At 39.6% G+C, this 21,537-nt stretch overlaps 1 protein-coding gene across 1 annotated transcript in view; it reads right to left on the reverse strand.

Annotated features, from left to right (window-relative positions):
- Positions 1-4,400: 4,400 nt before the first annotated feature.
- LOC121517114 (kelch domain-containing protein 8B-like) overlaps positions 4,401-21,537 on the reverse strand; it is a 287,996-nt gene continuing 270,859 nt past the window's right edge. Inside the window, 1 exon segment of the mRNA XM_041798645.1 lies at positions 4,401-5,529. Coding sequence (XP_041654579.1) covers positions 5,333-5,529 — 197 coding nt within the window. The 3' untranslated portion in view covers positions 4,401-5,332.

The raw sequence follows: 21,537 nt of genomic DNA on the forward strand, positions 1-21,537 counted from the left end.
GAAAGGTTCGGTAAAAGATACACAGCCGTTCATACTACCAATCTCTCAGATGTAGTGTATTTCAGAAGGCTGCTCAGTGTTGGATGGAGAGAAGAGCCACAGAACTGTTTAATGACATTATCTGTTGTCTGTCCAAGCTTTAGTGATACATAGTAAGAGTGACTGAGTAAATGAGGGTGATGCTGCATTCTTGCAGGCCTGCATCTCAGCATTTAAGCTCTCTGCTTGGCTCTGCTGGGTTGTTTGTGTGTATGCATGCATGTAGGTATGTGATGAGTGTGTGGGTTGTAAATAACACACTCAATTAGATGCACACAAGGAGGCACCAGAAATAACTAACTGTCAACTGGCATCTCATCTGAGCTTGCAACTTCAGAGCTCTCTCGCAGCAATAGATGTCTGCCTCTGTTAACAAGCTCCGCCAGCGAGCAGACCAGGAAAATAAAAGACGAAGGCCAATGCAGTGAAAGGAGTGTGCCTGCATGTGTTCCACACAAGGGCCAGAGATAGCTCTCTCGCTCACACACGGTACTTCTGTGTCTCTGTTACACACTGAGTTTTTGTCTTTCTGCTCTCTTAAGTTTAAATACACATGTCTATGAAAATGTTCCATGTTAGAAGACAATGTTTATGTTCCACAACCATGACATTTGTGCAAGCGCAATATTTTTCTGCTACTTTAAATCATTTGGATGTAGCCTAATGCCGAATGCACCATGGAATAAGATGGGATTTCTGTCTGCTATAGGGGTAAAATTAACCATTTATTGTCCAATAATACAACAGATTATGCTCAATATAAACTTGATTGAAACTTTACCTTAACAGAAATCATTTCATATATTCTTCAGATAGGGAGCTCAGCTTAGCTTGTGGTACGTAACCTTCTGGAAGTGTTGGGTTGATTAAAAGTACAAAAGCCAAAATCAACGCACACTATCTTCATGCAATTCATTCCATGGCTTGCCTGACAGACATGATAGATTACACTGACCAGTCATCACAGCATACAAAATGATGCTAGAAGGAGGAGGGGCAGGGCTAGACAACACCCATTTACTATTACTACTTTGTTTGTCCATCCAAATGCAATGATAAATGATGCACTAGCTTGAAGTTAATGGCCTTGGGTGACATGCTTACCAGATATCAAATGAGCCCAATTTACTCATATTTGCTGGCATAATCAAGTCATCCTTATTCATTGGGTCCTAATGAATTGAGATATCATATTTAGTTGTCTCTATGCTTCTCATTTAAGTTGGATTATCCATGAAGTCATGAGGAAAACATGTCAATCAATTCCTACTGTCAAAATGTTTGTTTACAGAATCAACGCAGTGGCACTGCCTGTTGTTGAAACTAAAAACTACAATGCAGTCAAGCGCAGGGTCACCAAAGCAGATTAGGCCCTCTGGATAAAAACAAAAAGACACGCAAATTGTTTTCCAGATTCTGAGGTTAATGAAAGAATTGGGAAAAAACTGCGTCTGGAACTTTTTGTGGCCCTAATCTTCTCCCGTCGTGCTCCGGTGTGGGCCATGTCTTATTTTATTTGAAGAATTTACTTAGGAATTCTTTGGACAACCCTACTCTAACTTGAATACGCAAAACTTTACCTCCACTAAAACTAACTACATCACCTCCACCAAAAGTTTGTCTTTTTCTACCAAGTGTCCATATACATGGTTTAAATGCAGCTTTTAGACTTCTTTCAAGCCCACATACAGTGTTCAGGGTAACACGTCACAAAGAAATTCCAGTAGAATACTCAGATTATTCAAATTCAATAAAAGAAAGGAAACCCTGAAGCATGTGCACTGTTTCTATTTCTCTCCTACATGATGGCATGTAGCTAGTGGAAGGTAAATGCAGCTGTGCTGGTTTGCACTTTTAGTTAACAGATTAAACTAGCAAATGTGTAGAAAGAGCAGACTGGCATGGAGGAAAATGTCTCTATTAGGATAAATTTTTGCGCTAGGGACAAAGGCAACATCATAGTTTTATTTACGATCAAAAGCTTGAGTTTTGACACTCTACTGCACACAGCATTTGTGTAATACTGCATCCCTCTGCACAGCTCAATATCAGGTTGTGGGCATATTAAATATCCATAAAGGTTATCATGTTTATTATTTTCAGGGGTGAAAGTTATTAAGTAGATTCACTTAAATTACTGTTATTGAATATTTTTTGATACCTGTATTTTTTTGAGTACATTTGGAAATCAGCACTTTAATTTCTACTTAAGTCAGTTTTATCAGAGTAACTGTACTTTTAGTTAAGGTCATGTAATCTTTCCACCTCTTTTCACTACACAGTAGCACATAGTGAGAGAATGTTTCCACGTCACATGCCAAAAACCTGAGTGTTGATATTTCAGGGTTAAACTTTTTTTTCTCTGAAAGTTTTTTTTTTTTTTAAGTCCATTCTGAATGAAATGGTCTTCAGTGTTGGAGTTATTTGACAGTGTAGATCCACCAGTGTTAGTCAAGACTCAACTGATCTAAGCTCTGCCCACTGCAGTTTCAAATCGAGGGGATGTGTTGGCAGAGTTTCCCAGCATACTCTTTGGTAGAGTGTTTAGATGTGTTTTATATCTGTTTAGTTGTGTTTGAATGTTGCATATTGTCTAGTGATTCATTTTGGGGTTCTTTTTTGGTCATGTTACTGACGAATTAGCGTTTTAAATATGACACATTTGCATGAGTGAAGTTATCCACTGAGTTAGAGATCTCACCTGAGACTTTAGTTATTCCTAAAGGACTTGTAGTGGATATTTTTCATTAGTATGCATTTCCTTGCTGTGAGATTGATTCTTTGATTTGTTTCTTTGCAACCCACCTTGCCACAGATTTTAAAAAGTTACTGCAGCTCTGTCATATTTTAGAATACTTAAAGGTAAAAGACCCAGTAATGTTGGAATATGGTTGCCTGAATTTAGATTTAGACGGTTAGAAAGCTTTACACGTCTCTCCTGGCTGGGTTTAATTCAGGCGAGGGAAATCTGTGGGCTGGGATAATTAACAGTCAGTAAAATGCTGTTTTTAGTTCATTTTGAGGTAAATTTGCCAAATCTATCAGCCACAGTGACCCATGGATTATTTAAAGTATAATAACAGAGATTTGCGCCAGATATTGGATGTTTTCTTTTCTCTTGGACAGCGCCAGACAGCTGTGATTTGATCATAAACTTATCATAAACTCAAGGGATTATGTTGTAAATGCTTTCCACCATTCAGATTGTAGCATTTTTTTTAAATTTGAGAGGACTGTATTTCTCCTGAGTGGGCATGGCTTCAGTTCATTCGACAGACACACCCACACCATCCTGGAGCAGATTTTACTGCCTCATTTTCATGACTGTGAAGCTTAATTTCATAAACTTGTTGTTTTTTTTTTTTGTTTGTTTTATTTGACTGAAATTTAACCTGGGGGTTCATTACACAGTGACCTATCATACAACAAAACTTAATGCAGATTTATTGTCACTTTACAGGGTCTTTGACCATACGTAGTGGGTATTGATAAAGACACTTTTAAAGTGTTAAATCTAAATTTATATGACAAAAAATTAACTGTGTCAACTTTGCTGTATATTTGACAATAAGGGACAATCATATTTTACTGTACACTTCTTCAGAACCCAGTACCTAAAGTAAACTTTAATTAAATACTTTAATTATATACTTCAAATAAATACTTTTACTTTTGCTTGAGTAGAATTATAGTCTAGTATGTTATCCTTACTTGAGTAGAATTTAACCAGAGTAATTGTACTTTTACTTGAGCACAATAGTCATTTACTTCGTCCAGTTCTGATTATTTTGTTATCCTGCTACAGAGCAACAGACTATGGGCCTAAAATCAGGCTGTAAAATGGCAGTAGACACATTCAGTGGCAGACATAAGGTTGGCTATGTGCTGTTTTTATGATTATAACCCATTGCCTTTCCCAATGTGTAATGCATTAACATTAAGAAGTCACTTTTGAAAGTAATGCTAATACTGCCCAAGTGTTTAAGCTTTAATATATTCAAATGACTACTCTTGAAAGACCAACTCTGCCATTTATGGTTGCTTAAATATACAGCAACTAAAATCATGCTAGCCTCCTTCAAACTATAGTTTGGCACCCTTTTATCACATTGTTACAAATTCAGTACCATGAATAAGTATTAGTGCATTCATTCAGTTGCAAATATGATTAAGTCTTTATCATTCTGTATTATCTCTGAGGTAAATCCTGCAGGGAAACCAAATCGCTTCAAAAGGTTGCTGATGTATCATCACCTCATGATGCTCCTCCTATTCATCCATCATCAGGCTGTCACTAAACTGAGGTAAAATTTAAAAACTTCTGCTGTCAATCATGAAACTCGAGGGGAATACGACGTGCCAGGACTGAGATGTCAAGATTATCATTTGTCTGTCTGGAAGCTTCATTGCAGTAGGTCTGAGCTAGTCTGCATTCACTCCACGAGCGGCTGCATCACGGTGCTGCAGTGTGAGGGACTGTTAGGTGATTGATTGCTGTGGTGCTAATGTCGCAGAACAGGTAGATAAATGTACAGCACGGGAAGTTCAACCAACTTTCTCTGACTACAAAAAAAGGAAACGTTCAGTGGTTGTTTCTGACAAGAAGTGGCTTCAGTTGCTTGCGGTGTTAATGCATGAATATGTCGCTGTTGTGGTAGCTGTTGCTAGCAGTGCTAACTGTTACGTATACAACACTGCAACAAAAAGAACTCAGACATTCACGTTCCCAAAGTGTCACTGACTAAATCCAAACTAAGAGTTGTTTGTAAGGTCATAGAAAAGTGTCCAGGCTTTCTGTCGCAGTAGGCTGCGTGTGAGATACAGATATGGCCCTATGTTCCTTTATTATCCAGAAAAGTACCCTGCTTTTATTCTGAAAAATACTCAACAGTTCAAAGGCGTGTTGTTTCATCAGACACTGTGTGTGAATGCGTCTGTTTTTTGCTCATTATTTTGTCATCCTATGTTTTCCCAAGTGTAGAAAAGCTGTCAGATTTTGTCCTTGCCAGTTGCAACAGTCGGCTTGAAAGTCCTTCATCCTGAATTCGTCCATCTTTGTCACAAAGCGTCTCTGCAGCCCCCATCTGTAAAATGCTTGTTGAATGTGAAAAAGCGTTTCTTACATCCCAGTGCAAGAGAGGAGTCCTTCAGTCGGACATAAAAGGTAGAAAAGTATCTAAGTGCCAGCTGTGGATGCGATTCATGTGATTCTGTCTGTGTTTTTTGCACATACATGAATAAAACATCACCGCTGTTTAGCATTTATTTCAGTGTGAGTCTGTGGGTACGTGTGTCACACTGTTTCAGGTAAACACAGGGCTTCCACAGCGTTACTGGGTCCCTGGGCAACTCCACCGATCACAAAGAGCATGCTGTTTGTCTGCGAAATGGAAGAGGAGCAGCGCCCGGTGGGCATGGGTGCCACATACTCCCAGCGCCGCTTCACCGGGTTGTAGCTCTCCACCGAGCCCAGGGGTGCCGGTTCATTTCCTGAGAAGAAGAAAGAGAAATACGTTTTAAAGTCAGCACTGCACATGATTTATAACTAGTCTGGGAAATAAAATAATAAATGCACATTTATAGGGTTTTACAGTTTTGTTTTTTTATGTTTCTGAAGTGGACTATGGAGGCACAAAAGGGCCATCAAAATCTAAATTTACTGACAACTAAATGCTCTTTTGTGACATTTTACCACAAATTAATACATAATGTTGTAGTTTAAATACTGATGAAAATAAGGTGGTTGAATTTCTTTCGTACTTCTGTCTTAGACACCTGAGAGCTCAGGACCTACACAACTATCTGATGTGTGTTATGTAAACTGAAGGCATGGCAGCAATTACAACCCAAATTCCACAAATGGTTGAGACACTATGTAAAAAGTATAGAAGCTCATATTTTAGTAACAACAGAGTACAACATATCAGACGTTGAAATGAAGACATTTGACTATTTTATGAAAATATTAGCTCATTTTGAATTTGATGGCAGCAACACATCTCAAAAAAAGTCGGGACAGGGCAACAAAAGGCTGGAAAAGTAAGTAGCACTCATGAAAAACAGCTGGAGGAGCATTTTGCAACTACCGTAAAACACCAAATAATTGCCGGGTCCAAATTAAACGCCGGGTCCCAATTAACCGTCGGGTGTGACAGTACATTTTGACAAATAAACGCCTGTTCCAAATAAATGCCAGGTGTAATTTATTTACAGCTCTGGTATGTGACTGAGATGAGATGAGAACCATATAGATCAACTCACAACTCCCCCTCCCTTCCTGTTCTTCTCCCTGTTTGAGCTCCGTAGCTCCGCCCCTCTCTTTACATCCCTCCTCGCAGGTGAGAATGTACTTTAATACTTACGGTGGCAAAGCGCTTGTGGAGTGATTTTGCTCTGCTTTTCCACTGAAATCAATGGCCGAATCACAGGCAAGAAAACATTTTATCTCATCATGAACAAATTCTACACAGGACCGAACACTGCCGTAATTCTGCCATTCAATCAACTTCTCACTGAGCTGAGAAACGGAAGCTACAGCGGCCAATAGGAACGCTCCCTCTGATCTGAGCCTGACTGGCTGCGAGTACTAGCCTCCTCATCGGCTGGGGCACCCCCGTCCCTTGCACCTTTTCTCAAGTGAGATAGCAGCGCCATGCCCCGGTGCAGCCAAAACATAAAAAGTACGACATTAACTTTAAACTGTCTGTCGTCAACGTTGTTTGTTTAGTTCCTTACCAGTATTTCAAGTGTTTAGAGAGTGTTGAGTTGACAGAAGAAGACAAAAGTATAACTATGGTACTGTAATCTTGTCTTAAAAATGTAAAAGTGATATTCATACTGGTGTAAATAAATAGTTTGATTAAATTTACCATATATTTTTCCAATTTTTGCTCAGCAAGATTTTTGTGAGAAAGGAATTAAATGCCTGTTCCAAATAGCCGCCTGGTCCCAAATAAACGCCTGGTCTGCTCAGTGATTGAGATAAATAAACACCCGGGCTATTATTTGGTGTTTTATGGTAGTTAGGTTAACTGGCAACAGGTCAGTAATATGCAAGGGCATAAAAGGTGCATTTTAGAGAGGAAGAGTCTCTCAGAAGTGAAGATGGGCAGGTGTCCATCAACCTGCAAAAAACTTCATCTGAAAGTTGTGTTCTGGATATTCACGATCCTCTGGCTCTCAGCAACACTACATTAAAATCAGGCCTGATTCTGTACTGCAAATCACTGCATTGGCTCAGGAACACTTCCAGAAATCCTTGTCTGTCAACACAGTCTGCTGTGACATCTACAAATGCAAGTTAAAGCTGTATCATGCAAAGAGGAGGCCATATGTGAACACAATCAGGAAACACCGTCTTCTCCTAGTAAAAGCTCATTTAAAATAGACTCAGATACAATGGAAAACTGTTCTGTGGTCATATGAATCGCCATTTGACATTTTTCTTGGAAACCACAGACACCATCCTGTGGACTTAAGAAGAGAGGGACCATCCAGCTTGTTTTCAGAGCACAGTTCAAAAGCCTGCATCTCTGATGGTCTGGGGTTGCATTTGAGCCTATGACATGGGCAGCTTATACATCTGGAAAGTCACCGTCAATGCTTAAAAGTATATCGAGGTTTTAGAGCAACATATGCTCCCATCCAGACAATGTCCCTTTCAGGAAAGGCCTTGCATATTTCAGCAAGACAATGCTAAACCACATAGCAAATTTATCACTATGGCAACAACTCCATGGCTTTGTGGTCAAAGAATCCGGGTGCTGAGCTGGCCTACCTGCAGTCCAGACTTCTCACCAGTAGAAAACTTTTGTTGCATTGTAGAACAAAAAATAAGCAGGTAGAATCCTACGTCAGACAAGAATGGAACAACTCCTAAATGTTGTGGAAAGCCTTCCAAGAAGAGTGGAGGCTGTTAGAGCTGCAAAAGGGGGGGGGGGGATCCATATTAAAGTGTATGTATTTGAACACAGTGGCATTAAATGGTCAGGTAAACAAATACTTTTCTCCATGAAGTGTGTCTCAGTGATAAAGAATCTTGTCATAAAAGCTGTGTTCTTTTGTATTTTCGTCTGTTCTTTCCTCTCTTAATGAATATGTCACTATACCTGCCAAAATGTCTGTAAAAGTAAATCTGAAAGTCTGTATTAATGCATTTTGATTTGGACCTTCTGGAAGTGTGGTATAGTTTAATTTAAAGTGTGTCTATTAATTCTGTCTTTAGGGTGAGAAGCTATTCTGTTACATAATTTGGAAATGCAAAACAGCTAAACAGAGAACATTAAATGTAAATGTGTTCGGGTATTAATTTCAAATATACTCAGTTTAGCTCCAGGAGAGAAACCACAACATTGGCTTAGAATTATTTATGTGTTATGAGGTTTGCTTTCCTCACCTTCTCTCCCTTCCTCTCTCACCCTCTCTCTCCATCGTCTTCACCTCAGGTGCGACGCTCACTGTCATTATACATCAGCCAGCACCAAGTTGTTGCCGTTTCCATGGAGACCCACATCACAGCAAGTCCCCAAATAATATGGATCTGGAGAGCGTATGATGCTCATTTTCGTGTGTCTGTCGGTCCAAGGAGGGCTATTATCATCATTTTGTTAAAAGAACAAAGTGGCAGCAGTGAGACGGCCTTTTCAAAGCCGCTCAGGTCGCAGATCCTTCATCATGTTTGATGAAGACACACGTAACAACCAACAGCCTTGACTGCACACAAACACAGAAATGCTCTCCCTGCTGCTCTGGATGCTCAAAGGCTTCCTGTTGCTGCCTTTGATTCACGGCCCACAGACGTCATGTCAATTCAACAGCCGCTCCTCTCCTCCTCCGCTCTGCTCCATCTCTCCTTTTGACCTCCATCCCTTCTCTTTTCTATCTTTTAATCTTTTACCTTTTGTCCTTCTTTATCAAGTTTTTATTCATTCCAGCTCATTTAAAGACATGCTGATGCATATTTTCATCCTAAACCTATCTTATCTAACTATTACTTGAAATACTTCTCCTGTAATGCTCTTAACCCACACTCATCTCTCTCCCTATTCTGTTCATTTCTCCCCCAGGTTTTATCACTTAACCTCCTCCTCTCAACCTTCCTGCTCTCATTTTGGCTCCCATTTTCCTCGTTTGAAGCCTCTCTGTCTTAAGCTGTCTTCCTTTCTTCAGGCTCAGTCACCCCTCCAACTCTGAGTGTCTGTTGTATTGTTCTTCCTTTCTTCTTTTCTTTTCCTCTTCTTTTAAACAGTTTGCTTCTATGCACAGTCTCACCCTCTATACATGAGCTACAGAACATAAAGTACTGCGGGTTAATCTTGTTGCTTTTGGACAAACACCAGAGCCTTCCAAGTGATCCAGGACAATGGTTCACAAGGAGGCTAAGTCAAAGACGGTATTGTTTAATGTCAGCTATATGAAGTACAGGGAGCATGTTTGGATCGTCTTTGTTTACTGCAGCTGTCACATAGGAGTTTTTATGCCTTGGGGTCTGTGGTTGCATAAACATTTATCCCCTTTAAGACAGTATTTACTAGATACACTTTTGGCTGCAATCACAGCTCTGTGTCTGTGTGGATAGATCTCAATCAGGCTTGTGCTTCTGAACACTGCAGTTTTACTCCATTTTTCCATGCAATATTGCTCAAGCTCTATAAGGTTGCACAGGAATCAGGCGTGAACCGCTCTCTCCAAGTCCAGCCAAATATTTACTATCGGATTGAGGTCTGGGCTTTGACTCGGCCACTCCAGAACATTCATCTCGTTGTCTTTAAACCATTTCTGTGGAGCTCTTGCTATTTGCTTTTGGTCACTGTCTTGCTGGAAAATAAATCTTCACCAAAGCCATAGTTCTCCTGCAGACTGAATAAGAATGTCTTCCAGGATTTCTGTATATTTTGCCGCACTCATTTTACCCTCTACCTTCACAAGCCTTCCAGGGCAGGCTGCCAAGAAGCATCCCCACAGCATGATGCTGCCACCACCATGCTTCACAGAGGAGATGGTTAATTTGTGGTGATGTGAAGTGTTTGGTGCTAAACATATCATCTTATCTGACGGCCAAAAAGCACCATTTGCTTCCATCAGACCAAAGAACCTTCTTCCACTTGACCATGGAGTCTGGCACATTCATCTTGATGAACTCTAGTCCAGCTTTAATCTAAATCTCTCATCTCCACTGCTGAAGCTTGTAACTCCTTCAGAGTAGTCTTAAGTGTCTTGGTGGCCTCTCTCACCAGTCTCCTTCATGCACTGTGACTCAGTTCATTTCACATGTGCAATATTCCTTCCATTTGTTGATGATGGATTTAACCAAGCTCTGGGGGATGTTCAATGCCATGGAAATTGCTTTGTATCCATTTCCTAACTTACAATTTTCAATAACCTTTTCTCTGAGTGTTCTTTTGTCTGCAGAGTGAAATGGTGGCCAGGATTACTGTTTAACCAGTAACTTGACCTTCCAGACACAGGTGTCTTTATTCTACAATCACGTGAGACACATTCACTGCACTCAGGTGATCAACATTTCAGTCGAATCAAGTCGGTCTCTTTGAAGGTCCTGAATTCAGTTACTTATTTTACATTTCATATTTTTACCTGACATTACTTTGTAAAAAACTGTTTTCACTTTGACATTTGAGAGGATTTTTGTAATTTTATTTTGTAACAAAAAGAAAAAATTAAATTGATCATTATTTAACAATAACATTAATAAAAGAGTAAAACTGCAGAGGGGGTGAATACTTTTTATGTGCATTGTACACACATCTAAACAGCCCAGTCTAGTGAATGCAATATCTGAAGAATTATTTGACAATTTCTTTTCATACTTTGCATAAATGTCCACTCTGACCTAAGGGAGAAAATATCTGATATAGGAGATCAAAGGTCAGTGTCAGTGGACCACAAGTTCATCCCTTGATCATGACAATGATTCATCAAAAACACTGTAACTTTTTAATCTTTTCACAAATGTCCACTCTGACTCAATGAAGGAAACATTTTATTTTGGAGGTTAAAGAACAGGGTCACTGGGGCTCAGGTTCACACAACATCACAAGAATGCTCTCGGGGGTTTCTTTAAACTTTGCACAAATGTTGACTCTGACTCAACATTGAAATGATAAGGTTTTGGAGGTCAAAGGTCACTGTGACCAAAAAAAACTTGTGAGCACAATGTGTTAAGAATGCATTTGGGGATTTTTTGTAAAATTTGAATTCCTTACACTTCACTCTAATCTCACATATTGTGAGGTTGCATTGACCTTGTACCATATCATATCTTTCTTAGTGGCCACACCCTCTTTAAAGCAGTGTTAATTTTGGCAGCTATTTCTAATTTTAGTCTTAGTTTTAGTCTTTAAATCACCCATCCATCCATCCATTTTCTATACTGCTTATCCCGTTCAGGGACGCGGGGGGCTGGAGCTTATCCCAGCTGTCATTGGATGAGAGACGGGGTACACCCTGGACTGGTCACCAGTCAATCGCAGTAGTTTTAGTCACATTTTAGTCATTTCTATCCTTTTTAGTCTTAGTCTAGTTTAAGTTGACAAAAACTCAGAACATTTTAGTCTAGTTTTAGTCCATAAAAAGTCCTCACATTTTAGTCTTTACTTTTAGTCCATGCATTTATTTTCTTTCCTAAATGTGGTACCAAATCATGGTAGAGTGTTCTATGCACGTGTCAAACCTGAGGTCCCTGCTTTCTACTGCTGAGCAGCAGAATAGCCACATTTACATTGTTTTTTGACAGATTTACCCACAGTGGAGAAATATCACAGAATTTGAATGTCTGACAAAACTACATTACATTTCAGTCTAGTTTTAGTCATCTTGACGAAAACAAAAAACTTACTTTTTGTCAGTTTTAGTCATCACAGATCTATTTTTTTTAGTCTTAGTCCAGGTTTTGCCATGGAAAAAACACTGTCAACGAACATTTTTAGTCATAGCATTAGTCAAGGAAACTAACACTGCCTGATTTGAGGTAAGATAGCTTAGTTCACACCGCTGCATTACCCTGCATTATTCTAAAACTGTGTCTTTGTGTTATGAATCTTTAGTCTCAACTTCAATCCAACTATCATTTTCTGTACTGCTTATCTCGTTGGGGGGGGGGGGGGGGGCGCTAACCTAGCTGTCATTGAGCGAGAGGTGGGGTACACCCTGGACTGGTCACCAGTCAATCGCAAGGCTGACATATAGAGACAGACAACCAGGCATGCTCACACTCACACCTACGGCCAATTTAGATTCACCGGTCAACCGAACAAGCATGTTTTTGGTGTTGGGAGGAAGCCGGAGTACATGGAGAGAATGCATGCATGGGGAAAACATGTAAACTCCAAACTGCAGCCACTGCAGGTCCGACTAGGCCTTTCAATCAAAATTCATGATTCCTTTACTTGCTGATCAGTGTCAACACCTACACAGCTCATATACTTCTCTGAAAGTCACAGTCATTTCAACAACAAGACAATTTTCAAAGCCTGGGTCATTTTATGACTCAAATCTGTTTTTTTATTGTTACATTTTTTCATTTGCAGTTACTGCCACAATCTCATTCTTCTGTTTCTGTCTCTGAAGCACTTGAATGTTTATTTTCTGTCTTTTCTGTTCTCATTTTTCAAACCTCCTGTTGCTTTTGTTTCAGACAGCGAGACAATAACACAGCATGTTCAGTCAAATGGGAGCCACAACAAACCTGCGGTTTGATCGGTGCTGTAAATAGAGTCATTACATGTCCTCTTTTCAGCACTTATCTTATTTTCACAGGTAATATACAGCACCTATTATCAGCCTTCTAGCTCTGTTCTGATTTACTCTGTGAATTAGATTCACATGAAACAACAAACATTTGTGGTCTATGGGCTGATTTTACCACAACATGTTAAGAGCTACTGATAAAAGCAGGTTAAGGACCAGGGCACCACCTCCCACTGCAAACCTGGATCTGCACCATCATGCTAGCTGGGTTAGAAACAGATGATAGCTAACTCAGTCCCAGCTGGTATGATGGTTGTGGATCCAGAAGAGGTTGTTCTGCTCAGAGGGACTTCAGTCAAACATTTTCAGAGGGTCGCATGTTTATCCAAGACACCACATTTAATAAATATATTTTAAACTCATATAAATGGCAGATGTAAATGTTGCATTTATTCTGAGGTAAAAACACCTGTGTCAAAACTGCACATGAGTAAGGCTGTCATCATACCAGGTTTTAAGACTTTGATTCGATTCTAATAAAAGAAATGAAATGAGACACCTGTCTCTGAAAGTAAACGCCTTCTGCAGCCAGTATTGGTACATTTGGATTAAATGCAGATTTGATTGCACAAATACACTATATGGACAAAAGCATCTGACCATTACACCTACAGGGTAGCACTGCATGCACTTTAATATGGAGTTTACCCCCCTTTTGCAGCTATAACACTCCACTCTTCTTGGGAGGCTTTCCACAACATTTTAGAGTGCTTCTGTTGGAATTTGTGCCCATTCATTCCAAAGAGCATTTATGAGGTCAGGCACAGACATTGGACGAGAAGACCTGGTTCCCAATCTCAAAGGTGCTGGATGGGGTTAAGGTCTAGGCTCTGTGCAAGCTAGTCAAGTTCTTCCACACCCAACTCATAAAACCATGTCTTTATAGTCCTTAAAAATGTGCACAGAGGCAAAGCTATGTTGGAATAGAAAAGAGCCTTTTCTAAACTGTTGCCATGCCATGAAAGATTCCACCGCACCACAGTCCTGTGTTGGTGTGCTTTACACCACTCATTCCAACGCCTGAGGCTTGCATGCAGCCGCTCCTGCTGCACGGATTTTGTGCTTACATTAATGCCAGGGGAAAGTTAGATAAAGCATTGGTGACTTTTACACACCATGTACCTTAGCAGTCGTTGACCCTGCTCTGTGATTATGTGGTCTTCAGTGTCATGGCTGAGTTGCTGTTGTTCCTAAACGCTTCCACTTTCTAACTTACAGTTGACTGTTGAATATCCAGCAAGGAAGAACTTTTACAAATCCACCACAATACCACACTTGAAGTCACAGAGCTCTTCAGAACGACCCATTTTGTATCACAAATATCTGCAAATGGAGACTGAATAGGTAAGTGCTTGATTCTATACACCTGTGTTAACTGTGAGGTGCTGTTTTGGTCTGATTTTCACAACTCTGCTGTCACCTTTTTTTATAAAGAGCAGGAAGGAGAAATCATGTGCCTGCCCTCTTTATTATTACAAAGACTTTCTGCTATTTGTGGTGTTGTGCTGAATTACCAGGAGGCAGCGACTGTCTTTGTTGACTATCACATAACAGACATACTCAACTGCTGGCTAAGTTCTCACGCATATAATCACTAAGTCCTATATTGTAACATCACTTCTTGTGTTGACAGCACTCACGCATCCTTATACCTTGTACTGCATGAAATAGTGCCATTATGTTAAATTACACGGCAGTCAGGAACACTTGTCACACATGCAAAATGGATTTAGTTTTACTTGGTGGAGAAGGCTCTGCTTAAAGGATTGACCCTGAGTTAGTAAAGCAGCATGCTTTGACTTTCCAGGGAGTGCACGGCACCCCAGTATGGATAGATACATTCATGACAATGTCTTTTAAATACAATCAAATTAGTTCAAAAGCAATTAATCCATGGCAGCATGAATCTGAGGGTGCAACAAGCTTTATGCTATAAAGGAGGAGGCTGGGGTGGAGGAGGTTAAGCTTTTTTGGCAGCATTAGTGTGGTGCATCAGAATTAATGCAAGCAGGTATTATAGGGAAGTATGTCATATTTATATAAACCGCTGTGTTGAGAGGAAGAGCTGTGATTGGCTGTGAGAGCTGGGAGGCGAAAACTGGGATCAACTGGCCGTCAGCTGACCACGGCTGGACGTATGACCACCATGTCCTGCATGAACGCTTAGCTTCATTAATGCAGGATATGTACAGTTAAACATTCTATTTTTCATTGGCAGTTAAATTACAGAAGATGCACAGATATAAAAAAAGGATTATTCCTCTCAGTCTTGTATTAAAATAAATGTGTCTCATCTTCATGTAGTTGTCAGTGAAGATTAGATTAAAAAACCTTTAATTAAAAACATGCATCCATAAAACCCTACCTATCAATTGTAGCATGTGTAAACTGGTTTTTGGTTAAGCATAATAATTCATTGATGGCAACAACATAGAAAGAAAACTCAAATACCAAGTTGAGGAAAAAAATTGCCAAGACAACTTTTTTCTTGTAAGAGGCAAACAATTTGAGCCAGTGAAAGCAGCTATTTGAAGACTTTTTTAGTCAACAGTATCAGAGAGATGGATTCATTTACAGAGAGAGCACAGAAGATTGCTCACAGAATTACATTTAATTTGTACATGAAGAAAATTTCAAGCTTATATAAGCTTAGCCTTCCTCTTTCTTATTTCCTTCACCCTAACCTGCACTCTATACATTTACAGTATCTACAAGCACACAGCCACTGTAACTGCATTATACATGCTCCCTGGTCTTGGTAGATGTATTTTCCTCTTTTATTTCCCAAGTCAAAAGGCAGATTGTTGGAAATGTGCCACAAACAAGCTATGACTCACAATCCCAAAATATCCCCATGGATTTGATGTTGAGCCAGACCCACGGCTGACACTCACACAGAGAGAAATATGACATACATCGTGGTCTAGCTATCACTCTACCTCTCTCTGCTGTTTTCATGTTTGCAGTCAGCCAACACAAACACACACACTATATTCATTCCTTTTTCACACTTAATCCTCTCTTTTCTTTCTTTGTCTGCTGCCTGTTGAAGTCCAGTGGTATTTTTCACAAAAAGATGGCTGCTTTTCTCTCTTTTACTCTCTCACACAAACAGTTTTTGATTTTCAATGTTAAGCTGAGGGGGATGGAATTTATCACTTATATGAAGGCATGAAATTTTTTGAAGCAATTTTTTTGTACAAGTGTTGTAATTTGTGGCCTAACAGTAGCAGCTCACAGTTGTGGTTCTGCAGTGCTTTAGTGAAGATCCCCATGGATACAGTTTTACTCACATATTGCATCCAAGACTGAATGGTATAGGTGACCCAGTGTTTTAATTTACATCACATTAATGCATTTGTTAAAGCATAAGAGGCCCGCTGTATAAGGCATAGCACAATATTGCCTTACTAGTCCACCTCCTCTGCAAATAAAGTGTACTGTCAGTTTCACACTAGTTGCATGTGTTTCAGAGTGCAACTGCAGTGCATTTCTACTCCTGTAAGTGTGCCATGTGCTAACAACCCTGTCTTTCTTTATATGTTTTGCCTTTATCAACCCTTATCTTCCTACAAGTGACTTGGTTCGGGGACAATAATGATTTATCTTAACGAGAGCGAGCTGGTCGCAGCATGTGCGGCGTATCAGGGCTGTAAGTCACCCACACACAAACCTCACAGACAGGGGGAGTTTTACACTCACAGAGGGATATCCAGGTAAAACCTAAATGAACCATGTAAGGTAAGGCACTAGGCTATGGGCTCTCTAGCCCTGGAGTCAGGTGACACTTAGCTGGGGGATAGTGTAGCAGCCTAGCACACGCTTAAAAGGTTGTATGCATCACTGGCATGACATAATATGGATTTAAAATTAAGTAAACTCACTGGTCTGTGTGAAGCATCCAGCAACACTGGACTGATTTAACTCCTGTGATAATGATAGTATTTAAATGTAAGGGCAAAGCATCATTAATTAAGCCAGACTTCTGATCAAAGTTTGCTGTGCGATCTCATAAATAGTCTACTACAGGGTGCTCATCAGCTGCTGTCATCATCATTTTTACTCTGCAGGAGGCTGTCACTCTTTTTATGAGGTGAATATAATATAAAGAGAACATCATTTCTCAGAAATCTGAAATTAAAGCCATCATAACGTACTTACCACTTAACACTCACACTGCATGCCAACCTGTATCCCTCTGTGACACACTCAACTCCTCCACCCTCTCAGTGCACTGTCTGCACGGAGCCCATCACACTGTCACTAATCTACGGTGTTGAAGTAAGGGATAGAACTCACAGGCTATGAGATTATTTTGATAGATTAAATAAACTCCTTGATGGTCCATGTGTGCAAAAAGACAAAAGGTTTATTTGTTTATCTGTGTGAGTGTGCTGAAACGCAGGCTCATCCTCATCATTTCTGTCGATCAAAATGGCAGCCCACCTTTAAACAATTTTCATCATTGTTCAAAGAAATCTGTCAATGACAGAGAATTTTCAGTTGACGCAACCTCCGCTCTGCACTGACATGAAAGAAGGTTCAAAACTTGCTTTTTAGGCAGACAATGTCCTAATTCCAGCTTAGCTCACTGCCACAGCATCTGGACTGCTGATTGTTTACTTTTCCAGTCTGTAAATATGTTTAATTTAGCCTCTTTAGCTTCTTCTAAAGATGCAAATGGAATTGTTGGAAACAGATCCCAGCCAGCTGACACTCGACTGTGAGCTACATCCCTACACTAACACCACTAAAATATCCATAAAAGGAAAACTTTGAAATCACAGAGATCAGAGCCATTGCATACACTTCCTCTGGGCTATTAAAAGTCTCAAGTTATTTTTTAATTACACTGTTAAAATGTGACAGATTTGTATGTGACACAAGACATTGCTATCCCAGACTAATCGCTCTAACATAAGCTCGAGGGATAGCGTGCATCAGATTTGTTCTAATAGAATAACCAAGAGTATATGTCAGAAATATAGAGTTCTGAAGTGTTATATTTACCACATTAAACTGTAATTTGTAAAAAGATCTAATCATAACTTGCTGAAAGAGTGTACATTGCCATCTCCCATAGTGAAAGCAGTCCTGCCTTATTTAACAAATCAGTTAACCCCTCTGCTTGTATGCTGGGACAATTTAACAGCTTAATTGAGCTAAAACCCCTACTCTGACTAAACTGTGCAAAATGTACCAACAAATGGTCCTTGGCTGAGATCTGCCTAAGCTGAAGCCGTTTTCTCTCCCATGATAAAAAAGACTGCATCAGCCATACCTCATCACACTGAGCCTTTGCTGTCCAATCTTTTGATAGGTTGAATTATTTGTTTAAAACAAATGAGGGATTGCAGACATTTGACTTCAAAAGAAAACGTCTTGAGTCAGACTGTTTGAAGAGATACAGATGGATACATGATGCAACCAGCCGGGAAATATGCACACTCCTGCACTCGGATCAGTTAGCTCAGCAATGCGGGGTTTGATGTTGACATAGGGATATTTTTGGCCTTTAATCAAATCCTGCTCTCAGTTGTGCATGATTCATTAAAAGGGTGACAGAGCCAGTAGTGCTTCATCACTCTTTCATTATGGCCTGCAAATAAAAAAACCTGAGCTGATGAGAAAAATGCTGAACCAACAGCAAACACAACAGTGACAGAGCATATTAGTGAGGGAACAGGGGAGTGTTACTGTATTTTTAAAGTTGATAAAAGATGAAACAGGCCAGGAGAATGAAAAGTTTTATGACTGACTCCATGTTTTATCAGCTTGTGCAAGCCTATCAGCCATATCACAGCTGTAACTCAGTTTTGTCTGTTTTTCAGAGGCCAAACTGACAGGAAAGACTGTTAGGGTTCGTCCAGTGGAAGTGGGATGTAGAGGGTGAAAGACTGAAACAATAAGTGGATTTGGATAAAGATGAAGAATGCCAGCTGGGGGCCAAAATAAAGATTGACAAAAATCACTCATCTCCTCCAAACTACTCCTCTGGAAATAAGGGAGTAGGGGGAGGTAGAGCACAGTCCTCTTGATAATATCTCTTTCACTTAGGTTCTCTTTGCAGTTCTCTTTGTTTTTGTAATGTTGGCACCAGAAACAGTTCCTTCTTTGTGGGGGCATTAGGGGTAACAGGCTGGAGCAGTTGGTTTAAACAATGTCACTACCTGTAGCCCTCAACAGAGACTGGGTCTGCTGAAGGTGGTGATGCTGTTTGGGCTTTGATGGCCATGTGGAAGGCTGGGTAAGATAAAGAAGGTCTGTGCTAGGATTGGGCAGTATCATTTTAAATACTGTCAAAACCTTCCCTATATTTTACAGGGGTACATTGTATTGCCCCTAAGTGATTTAAAACCACATTATACTGTACAAGGCAGTTCGGGCTAAGCATTTTCCAGCATTTTCTCATTTAATTCATTCATAAAATACTCTGAATCTCACAAAAAGCAACAAGGGCTTAATAAGGGGGCCCTGGAAGTTATTTGCAGTTATATTTTCACATGTAACAGTAGAGTTCTTCCAATTCTGATACTAGAATCAGAAATACATCTGATACTGCTTATAGTGCAGCCACTGGTATTGGCAAGAACACAAATTTATGCAGCAATCTCTTCTGTTTGGTTTATGTTTTGCTTTGTTTAGCAATGATAAATGTCAGGTCAAGATACTATTTACTTTAAAACAATGATGAGCTCTGTCCAGCTATAACGCCACTCTGCTGAGCCTATAATCTCCAAAATTCCCTGGCTCTTGCTGCTCATCTAGGCCTCCCATAAGGAGTGTGGAGGGAGCTTTCTGGGGCCCATGGAGATGAGGAAAATCATGGTTGATTATAATGTTAATCCGTGATAACAATATTTTACTTTGACCTGAATAAGTACCACTCCTATCAATGCAACAAAAAAGCATTTATTTATTTATGCTATGGTTTAGAACCTTTATTTCAAAATATAAACCCCTTGTCTTAAAACAGAATTACCCCTTTAAAAATGTGGATGGGCACACTGAACTGAACCATTTGGAAAGTAATGTCAGACTTCATAGCCACAATGTGCACAGATGTCAGGATGCAGGAAAATAAAAGAAAATTAGACAGCCTGCACAGTGGCAAGGATAATGCTGCCAAGAAAGGATAATGTGAAAATAATTGTGTTTTTACTCTATTTATTCCATATATTTTATATTGTACTATACTGTTTTTTTCTTCTTTTTTTTTTTTTTGCTTGAATGAATGAATGAATGAAGTACCTAAGGATGGCCCTTTTAATTTCTTTGTATTTGTACATGATAATAAAGATATTCTACTCTATCCTATTCCGAAAGTGAAAATGGGCACAAATATTAAAAGGGGTTACAAGAAGCAAAAAAGGTTTTAAAAAAGTGGCAAAAAATGACAAAAAATGGACAAAATGCAACAACACTGGGCTAAAAGTGGCAGAAGGTGAACAAATTTAGCAAAAAGAGAAAAAATTGATGGAAAGTGGCAAAAACAAGCAATATACGGCCAAAAAAGTGGCAGAAAAATGTTAGAAAAGTGGCAAAGTGGGCAACAAGTGGAGAAAAAAGGACGAAAAGCTGCAAAAATGGATTAAGTGGAAAATATAGGCAACGACTGGCAAAAAGAAAAGCAGCAAAAATAGGTTTAAAGTGGCAAAAAGACATGGCCAATATGGGTGGGAAAGTGGTTAAAAAGCTACAAGAATTAAATAACTGCAGGTGTATAGCAGCAACATTTTGAATTGCTGGAATAACAATGGCTGGTCGGGCAACTACTTATTCAATGTTAATTCAACTTGCAAGGGCTTTTTCAGTTGTCTAACTACTCTTGCGTCTTTTACACTACAGTCTTACACTGATGGTGGATTATGTTATGAACAGTTACCACCAGTTTAACCACACAAATGCAAATGACACTTTGACAGCAGTGGAAACAATTCAGGGTTCAGTGCTTGTCCAAGGATACTTCAACCCTTTATACCTGCAGGCTGTACACAGATTGACCTGGGCTGAAGAAACCATTATGGCTGTTGTTGACTGTAAAATTATTTCCATTTATCCATCATCTGATGTGTTTTTTTGTTTGTGTATTTTCAGAGAACTATATCTTTGCATGGTTTATGACCTGTCTGTACATTTCACAGTTTAGTTCCAGCTTTGAGTGTATGTATTGTGCAGCGTTGTGTGTTAAATTTGCTGATGCATGTAGCAAATGCAGAGTACAGCAAATAAAAGTCAATATCTGCATAACAAGCATGTTATCAGCAGTCATTGCGGTCCTCTGATTGATTTGTAAAATCACAGTTTCTCTTCACACTATTTACTTTAACAAATGCAGCTCAGTCAAGGGGAAAATAGAAAGTTAATGGAAAATTAACTTGGTGGTGTGGGTGTCTGTATGTGTGTGAACATTAATAATGTGTGTGGGGTTGTCTGATAAATAAGAGCTGTGGTGCTTTATTTGCTGAAAGCAATGAAGTTTGCACCACCAGCGGTGTGGTTGGAAGCCTTTTATTAGTTGGAGTGTTGGAGTCAACTGGTGATAGCAGGTGTTACTCATGGTTTAAGGATGGCTACATACGAGATCATGTCAGGCTGATTTTGAGCCAGGCAGTCCTGAGGGTTGTGGTTTTAATAATTAATAATTGCAGTTATAACGTTAAATGATTATTTTTCCAAACATATGGTAGATACTTTTACAGCTTAAAATCACAGCAGCATAAACATAGCTCA

The sequence above is a fragment of the Cheilinus undulatus genome, linkage group 11, assembly GCF_018320785.1.
Source record: "Cheilinus undulatus linkage group 11, ASM1832078v1, whole genome shotgun sequence".
Lineage (NCBI taxonomy): Eukaryota > Metazoa > Chordata > Actinopteri > Labriformes > Labridae > Cheilinus > Cheilinus undulatus.